The 9,271-nt window shown below is 35.7% G+C and overlaps 1 protein-coding gene across 1 annotated transcript; it reads right to left on the bottom strand.

The window, feature by feature from the left end:
- Positions 1 to 3,687: 3,687 nt before the first annotated feature.
- On the bottom strand, positions 3,688 to 6,573 carry LOC145574163 (ETHYLENE INSENSITIVE 3-like 3 protein). The gene is made up of 3 exons (XM_081631900.1): positions 6,288 to 6,573; positions 4,005 to 5,873; positions 3,688 to 3,918 (listed from the first exon to the last, which is right to left on the bottom strand). Exons 1-2 carry the CDS (start codon positions 6,320 to 6,322, stop codon positions 4,037 to 4,039), a joined length of 1,872 nt encoding a protein of 623 aa, XP_081488026.1. The 5' UTR covers positions 6,323 to 6,573; the 3' UTR covers positions 3,688 to 3,918; positions 4,005 to 4,036.
- Between the last annotated feature and the right edge of the window lie 2,698 nt (positions 6,574 to 9,271).

The following is a 9,271-nucleotide window of genomic DNA, read 5'->3' as shown; positions in this document are numbered from 1 at the left end:
TCCAGCATCCAGCCCAATAGACAAAGTATTATAGTGTAGTTTAAATTGGGCCTATTACCATATCAAATAATAAAACCCATTTAAACAAAGTAAATTAGACGGGCCTTTCTATAGTGCATATTGCATAATGATGAGTAAGCTAAAGGGACAGTTCCACAGGACAGGTGGCATGACCTGAGTGTGGCAGGTGTCGGTGTTTAAGGAGAGAAGCATCATTTGATTGACGTTGGTTTTACAGTATAATTTAAGAATTTGATGTAAATGAAATTAACATTTTAAAAATTAAACAATTAGCTCGAAAACAACTACTAATCCATAACTAAAACAATTACGAATAAGACTTTTGTGGAAGACTTCACCATACTGGCTTTCAATGATGCTCGCATTGTTATATTGGATATCTTTACTCTTCAGATAGGTTTACTGATAAAGTATTGACTTCTTAACCACAATGTTGAACACACTGTTTTCTTTTCCTCCTTAAACCGCACTGTTAGCCTGTTACAATCATAATCAAAATTGAAAATTTTCATTACCTACTCATAATAAGAAGATTAAGATCAACCAAACCAAATATCCACAATCCATACTATCCAAATATATCAATAACACAATGTCAAATTCCGGCTTTCTGCATCATCTACAGCTCAACTAGATCCTGCATTTGCTTGGAGAAGATAACATCTGGTGTTTCCTGTTCAAAAATATGTATAAACACACATATCTTAATACACATTGAAGAAAACATTATTCCAATATATGAGTGACTAGTAAAATCATTTACACATCTCGTGTTGTCAGTTCAAAAACATACATAATCATCACTTCAGTTATCTAGTAAATCAAGTCATGCTGAGGGGCATTCATGAGTGATCCATATAGGAAGACTCGTATTTATGGACCTAAACAAGTTGAACCCTTCAATATAAGAATAATATACCGTACATTTTTTAAACCGAACCTCTAAAAATCAACTTTCTAAGCTGGGACTTGGTAGACATTCATGAATGATTTGGTAACTTAAAACTTTCTAAAGAGGCATATATGCCTAGAAATACAGACCTTACAAGTAATAGCATGATGACATTTATTTCTAAAAGCGTCCACCATAGCCTCATTTGCAAGGGATTCACACGAGAAAATGTAAATATAGAAGCCATGGAATATGGAAACACTTACAGAGTTACAGTGAAGTTCCTCCTCCAAGAACTTAAATAATATGGGTTTGAACTGTTCATTGATCCTTCCACAATAGCTTGGACACTAATCATATCTCCTACTTCTTTGACTAGCCGCCTGCCCTGTTCATCCAATAGGTATTATAACTGAGGAGAAACTCCAAAAAAGGCAGATAGATTACAGGCAAAGGGCACAGTAGAATACCATGTACCTCAATGAAACCAGGCTCAAATCTTTAATATTTTGCAACAGCCCAGATTGGTTTACTAGAAATTTTAGGAGATATCTGCACTAGCAGATGTATAAAAAAAATGTAAGAGCCAAAATCTAACAGACATTAATCCAAGAATGCAACCTAACGGCCACCTCATCAGCCTCATTGATTCCAGATTTATTAGATAAATGTAAATAAAAGAGTAGCACGATGAACCCATCTTGTAAGCCGTTGAAATTTTGAAAGGATGTTATAAACTGCTGTTATCACTACAGTAATCTATATACTACAGATGCTTTAGCATACATAATCCGAAAGAACAATGCAGATTAAGATAATCGGTTAAGAGGTAGAGATGATAAATGACCAAAATGGATGTCTTCTTCTTCTTCTGCTTGAAAGCCTTGATCCCATAAGTAGGGTTGGCTACATGAACCAACATGAGGACTTCCCAGGAGGTCTCCCATCCTAGTATAAGTCTCAATCATTGTGGCTTATGTCAAGCAATGTGACAAAGTTTTACACTGGCTATCACTGGCCTATCGTAAATTCGTAACCCTCCTCCTTTATCCAGGCTTTGGACTGGCAGTGGGTTTCCCACTGGCGGAGGCCACCCAGCCCCATCGGTCCATAGAGACTAGAAATCAGAAATCCATACACAATCCACTCAACTTTAAGAATTAGGATTAGGATGCAATGATCAAAAGAACAAACTAAGTCCTAATCAAGTAAACAACTAACTTAATAAGCAGTTCAAAATCATTATTGTGGCCTTAACAAGTTTGAAAGCTACAATCATTATCAACAGAAACTACTTTTGAATTTTTGAACAGCCCGGTCCAGTGGAAGATAGAGGGAGTAAACAAGATTGGAAAAAAAAAGATAGAGCAAGTACATCCACACCCAAAAGAGAAATATAAAGTATTACACCAATCACCATATTCAGCAAGACACACATTCACTAGTCTACCACAAAACTAACTATTCATATGTGAAACTAAAGCAGAGTAGTTCAAAAGCAGACCTTCCATGCTTCTGAAGCAAATATCTACGGACTGGTTGAGTAGGATGAACCGTAAGAACCAAATCAATAGTGTTCTTTAAGCTTTCTGTTCAATAATCTACTACTTGCTCAATTGTTGAATATCACTCACTTGCCTTCCTTGAGCAGTCTCAGCCATATCTACCTAAGCAATGCACGTCAACATGCAAATAAATTGTCCATAGCCTCTTGAGATGAGTAGAAATTATGGATCTCATATTATAGATTCAATTAATACACCAGAACTTGGGTACACAACCATAAGGATAACCATCCCAACAGCAGCAGAAGACTAACCAATGTCTTTCCTGAGCCCTTAATCCAAAGAATTTAACAAGTTGGCAAAAATTTATATTGTTTGTATCTATTACACTCTTAAGCATATAAACTAACTCCGCCACCCAACTCCCCCCAACAGAAAAAAATTTCCCTCGCACATGAAACAGTGAAAGCTGTGTGAAGCTAATAAACTAACTGATACAAAATACGTAGTATTATGCAATCAAACCTCATTAAAACAGAAAATTTCAGCGTTATCATGTTGTTTACTACATTAATGGCATAGCCTAAACACAACCAGAATACACAAAGCTTATTTCTTAGCATATATAGTATGCTGAAGTTAGAAAGTATATGATCTCTTTACAATACTGAATTAATTTCATCATCAAGGCATTATAACAACATAAAAGTTCACAAATTTTTTTTAAAAAAAAAAAAAAAAACAAACAAACAAACAAAAAAAGGAGAGAGAAAGAGACCTGAATTGGCCAGCAAGAACAACAGCAACTCCAACAACTGAGGAATCCGTAATACTAAGACCAGCATCTCCCCACTAACATTTGGAAAAATTTTACTAGCTCTTTGTGTTTTATCAATATTTCACAAGTAAAAGAGTAATGCTTACCTGAGAACGACTCCAAATGTATTTGACAGAAACAAGATCAGAAATTTCAGATAATCTGGGGATATTGATTCTTTATAAATGTTCCTGCTCCAATTATGGCAATATGTTTTGCCATAGGTATTAAAGGTTCTGAAACAAAATAATGCCTCATTTGTTGTATAAAGATTAAATTTCTCTTGAAAAAAACAGCGAAATAAATCATAAAGCAGGTTCTTGGTGATGCTCTAGTCTAGCCTATCCTTTACTAATCACAATGTTGAACATAATGTTTTATTTTCCACCTTAAACAGCGCTGTTACAATCATTATCAAACCTGAAGAATTTCAATGCCTAGCAATGAGAAGATTAAGATCAACCAACCAAATATACAAAATTTATTCAACCCAAACATATCAATATCATAATGTCAAATTCCGAACTTTCTGTATCAACTAAAGAACAGATCATTGTACTGTTGTTTGGATAAATGAATTAAACTAATCTAGTAACTTGAAACTGTAAGGACTATTCAAGCTGACAACTATACAGGCCACAAGCTCAAACTTCATCATTAATTCAGCTTGCCTGGAGCGTTGCCTGAAAAAGAAAATTAAGCTAAATTAAATTGTTGTCATAGTATGAAAGTCTGAAGATATCAGCAAGAAAAAGACAATCACACTCACAGTTTTAGCTGCAAAAAAACCACTCCGCCACTCTAAGCTCCACAGTATTGCAAGATGTCAAGGTCATCACCAGCTAAGTAATCCTCGTCTAAACCAAAGCCCTCAATTTCAGGGAAAGTAGTATCAAATTGATCAAAATCTATAGAAAGACCATTAAAGGGAGATCCAAGATGACTATCAAAGGGTCGATTCTTTTCCTGGAATGCATCAACACCATAATGGTGCAAGTGGCCTCCAGTGATATCATTCTCGGTTGTGTTAAGGGATGGAAGATGCATTCCAACAGCTTCTTGCCTAGTTTGGGGTTCACTAATGGTATGCTGCAAACGCTGATCGTCAAGTCTTTGCCCATATTGAATTGATGGATAATAAGGATCACCATGTTGCAACTCAGCACCTTGTACCGTCGGATGGTGGAACGATTGGCCTCCAACAAACATGTTATGTCCGGAAATCAAATGGGGAGGACGGACATTAGAAAATTGACTAAACTGACTATAATCAGAGGCTGGAGGATGAAATTGCCCCATTATATCACTGTCCATAGAAACCAAGGGTTCGATAAATATCGAGCCATTCTCTGGCTGGTTATCATGCATCTGGAAATCATTATGGTCCAAGTCAGACACAAGACCGGGTCTTGCAGGTTCACCCACCAAATTCTCTTTTGTAGATGGTGCAGCTTGCTGATCACTAGGTGCCAATTGCGGAACACTAGCTGCCAACTGCAGATCATCCATAGAAGGGGTGGTATGCTGATCAATTGAGCTTGCTTTTCCACGTGATCTTTTTCTCTTATTTTGTTTCTCAATAGGGTTCTTACTCCGGGAAGAAGAACGATTATTGACCACAGGTTCACCCATTGTTTCTGCATCACTTTGTTGATTTTTCCTTTCATCTTTAGAAGAAACAGAACCTGCACCTTCATCAATGCCATCGACGTCATAATCACTATCACTGCTAGCAGCAGGTTTTCTCTTTTCACCACGTGAGCCTGGTGGACTTCCAGTAATACCTGACGTTCCATTATCACTGCTAGGCTGCCGGATAAGGGACTCCTCCCGACCTAAAACCCCTAGCCAAATTGAACTCTCCTTAGCAGTCATCTTGTCTTGTAAGCATTTAGATTGCCGCACAAGCCTTCTTATCTTTGCAATATCAGGAGACATGTGCTTGATCACAGCAGTTAAAACCCCAACTTTCCACATCTTCTTCAGATCATGCGGTTTCTTATACGGAGGGCTCTGACCCTTAGGCAAACTCAGCTTAGACCACCATTCTTCATCTCCTGAAGGCCACCATGGTGGAGGCACACCTTTCTCTAGAGGAAATTTCCTCTGAGGAGGATTACAATGCTGCATCAACGACGACAACAGTGATCCTAAAGTAGCGTCTTGCAATTCCTGCAAAGTGTTTTGACCATTTCCATTACTAGCTCCTTCACTCATTGCCAAACACTCAGCTTCATACTTGTTTATTGCAGCAGGACCATTCTTATCAAATTTGACCTTCTCCTTCCACCAAGCTCTTAAATTATCAGACGCGCCACTAACCGGCTTTCCCTTCTCCGGAATTATTCCATACACAAACCCTCGCGCTTTGCAGACCTCCATCAACTTCAACATATACTTCAAAATCCCATCTTGTGCTCTTGACATTTTCTTCCTCCTAGCTTGATCACTCGTCTGCTTAGGCTTTTGCTTCTCAGCAGCCTGCTGGGCCTCTACTTTCTCCCTCTCCTTCATTCGCTTGAGCTTGATTCGATCCTTCCACATTCGCCTTTCGAGTTCTTCCGGATCAATTTCTTCATCACTAACATCCTTTTCCGCAATGTTCCCGCACCTTAAGTCATCAACCTCTATATCCGACCTAAAATCATTCCAAATGACCAAGCAAATCAAATAAACCCAAATCAAATTTTCACCTTTCAAGAAAATCCCAACAAATTCAATAATTGTTCTTGTTTTTAAACATTCCACATTTAACCTAAATAATGCATACTTTTAAGTTTTAACCCTAAACAAAATCAGAAATTCAGTACACTTAGCACTTACCTATAATTCAATTAAATTGTTTTGTTTATACACAAATTCAATAATTGATCAAAATCTAAGCTTCAACCAACGATAATTCAGAAAATAAATCACACCAATTCCAATAAAAAAATCAATCTTTATAATACTCAAATCCTAATTATATATCCAACAAAAACCCCCAATTGAAAAAAAAAAAAAATGAATAACAAGATTATAAGAGGGCACCCCCATTCATATGAACACTTACCCATAATCATGACCAATCTCCTCGAGCTCTCCCATAATAACCCAGATTGAAATTCTTGATACTCAATATCAAAATTGATAAATTACTACCACAAACTATGCCTAAAAAACATTCCACTGAAAATTGGCATCAATCTCTGTTTATATGAAGTGGGGTTGTTGCGCCGACGAAGGGACGACGGTCGGAGTATAAAGTTACGCAATTAGGAGAAAGAAAAAAGGTAGGGATTGTAAAAGGCGATTAGAGATTAAATTTTAAAAGTTTTTTTTAATTGTAAAAAAAAAAAAAAAAAAACATAAAAAATTAAAAGAAAAAAAAATGTAGAAATGTAAAGAGAAAATTGAGTGGTTTTTGGGAAGACACAAAAAGACAAGAAAAGGAATAGAGTCAGCTTTGGTGGATTCAGATCATCTGTATTACAATGCATCATACTTTGCCTACACCCTCCTTTGAACCTAGACATGTTTTTTTGGTGAAAACTTTGATTACAATTATGAAAATTATAATCTTATAAAAATGGAAGGATATAATAATTCTGATATATTTCCCCCCCCTTTTTTTTTTTTTTTTTTTTTTTAAATGGTGGTGCATGTACAAACCAATTATATCAAAATACTACTTCAAAGTTCAAAGTAATGCATTATTTGTTTTCCTAATTTGTCCTTTCATAATATTTCTTAAAAGGAAAGAGATAGATATTCATGTGGAAATAATCAATATTTGAATTGATACTAAAGTTAACATTTGTGTTTAAAAATATAAATACGTAGTACTGTGTATAATTAGTAATTGACATTTTGATAAGATAATTTGTATTGAAATTAAAATATGGATTGAGATATTTTGCATCAAAAAAGTATGGATTGAGATAAAATGTTCTATCTCATGAGATAATCTAAGCCTTTAAGGACACGTTCTCTTCAAATTATTTTCAGTTCACTTTAGCTCCTATAAGCCTATTCACACACATAAACACTTAATGATCAATTTAAGAGTTGATACTAAAGTTAACACTTGTGTTTAAAAATAAAAATATTCAAATAGTAAGTGACATTTTGATAAGGTACTTAGTATTTAAATTAGAGTATGGATTGAGAGCAAATGTTCAATCTCTTGAGATAGCCTAAGCGGCTAAGCCTATCCATCATACATAAGCACTTAATGATGAAAGTGAGGATACATAGATCTTATCCTCAAATCCCACTAGTTGTACTTTGAGAAGTACGAAGTATAAGGTTATAATAGATAGTCAAACTCTATATACGACCAATTTAAGCTTGGTTATTAGGTTTTATCCTGATCTAAAATTTTAATATAAAGTCCAAAATAGTAACGAAGTAGATTTTTTTCTACAATTATATAGAAAAATACATACTTAAGTTTACATTGTAGACGAGAGTGGGGAATAGCTCAAATAGTTAGAGCTTCCCTCCCGGTTCCAAGAGATCATGAGATCGATTCTCACCCTGCCCTTGTGACTTTCTAAACACAAAAAAAAAAAAAAAAAAAAAAAAAAAAAAAAAAAAAGTTTACAAGGTAGACACTTTGAATAGAGGGAAAGGGGCCAGTAACAACCAAATTAATACTCTCCTTATGGTTTTCTTTCTAAATAAACATATTACGTATATATTGTACGTTAACCCGGATACACTCCAGTCTTCGTAGACTTTGGAGGGTCATGGGAGGGAAAAATTAGAGAAATGGAAGAAGATTGGAAGGAAGGTGTGAGAAAAGGAGGATGTGAGAGACTACAGACCGCTCTTTTCGACTGCCACCGCCGTATCCCGGCGGGTCCGGCGAGAAAATCAGCTTGCCGTCACCTCAACCGCGCTTTTTCCGACTGTCTTGTCGCCGTTATTTGCCCATCTCAATTGGAAGCCGTTAAATCGCTCTGCTCTAGCGGTGGCACCGCCTTGAAACGCTCGCAATGTCAAGAAGCTCGTCTTAATCTCTCTGTTTGCCTATCTCTACACCAAGATCAAGATTAAGATTACCCTTAATCTTTTTTAGCATAATTTCGAAGAAAGTTATGATATTTTTCATGGTAAGTTTCTTGATTTTGTTTTAATTTGTTGATTAAGTTTGGATTTTTTTGTAGTTGATTTGGTATTAATGTTTTTGAATGATTTGGGTTTTTGGGTAATTGGCATATGCAACGATTTTTGTTGGGTAATAACACCAAAATTCAATCAAAGTTAATTATTTCTGTTTGATCAAATGTTGATTAGTAGTATACATTAGGGTTTGGTGTGATTGAGATGGATGTTGGCCTAGAAGTTTGATTAATTTTGCAATTTTCTTTAATGCATTACTGATTAGACCATGATTATGCTCAGAGTTGATACCACTTGATACATATTAACAATGGTGAGCTTAAATTTGGTTCATTAGACAAATTATAATCTTGTCAACGTCAAATTTTTGCCTTTTCAAGAGGATAATCTTGTTTATTGTCCTTACTGTATAAGAGTAAGTCAGAGTTGCTTTGTTGATGTTCTATTGTATAAGAGCATGATCATATTGAGGATGAATGGATGTGTGAGGAGATTATCTTTGATTTTCAGAGTGATTGCCCTGCTGTAATTTGAACTTTGAAATTGAAGTTATGTGAATTTTAGAATATTTGAAGGTTATCTCATTGGAAATTAACAAGACTTATAATAACATTAGGAAGCTATGAAAGCATCTGATGTTAAACTATTCAAGGTGTTAGATGGATACTAATCGTGCGGTATAGTGTTATCCTTTAAGGAAATCATTTATAGAGCCCGATGGGTGTGAGTTCTAGTTTTCCCCTTTTGGGAAGATCAAAAGTGCGTGTGGCTCGAGCCTATGGCGATCCTGGAGTGCTTAAAATCATCCTTACTTAGCTACTTCTAGTATTTTAGCTTGTAGACTACATATATAGCTCAGTCAGAACTCAGAAGTGCCAACCTCATACTTAAGTTTTTGTAGAAAACTTGATTTATTGGCTGTACCATAAG

Source organism: Chenopodium album, chromosome 13 (genome assembly GCF_948465745.1).
Source record: "Chenopodium album chromosome 13, dcCheAlbu1.1, whole genome shotgun sequence".
Classification (NCBI taxonomy): domain Eukaryota; kingdom Viridiplantae; phylum Streptophyta; class Magnoliopsida; order Caryophyllales; family Amaranthaceae; genus Chenopodium; species Chenopodium album.
Note: the sequence above shows the minus strand (reverse complement) of the source record. Positions and strands in the feature narration are given on the sequence as shown.

Excerpts from the sequence above, each read along its gene's own strand:
- LOC145574163 (XM_081631900.1), bottom strand. The coding sequence starts at position 6,322 with ATGGGAGAGCTCGAGGAGATTGGTCATGATTATGG. Across the intron at positions 5,874-6,287 it reads GAGATTGGTCATGATTATGG|GTCGGATATAGAGGTTGATG; the intron begins GTAAGTGTTCAT and ends GAATGATTTTAG.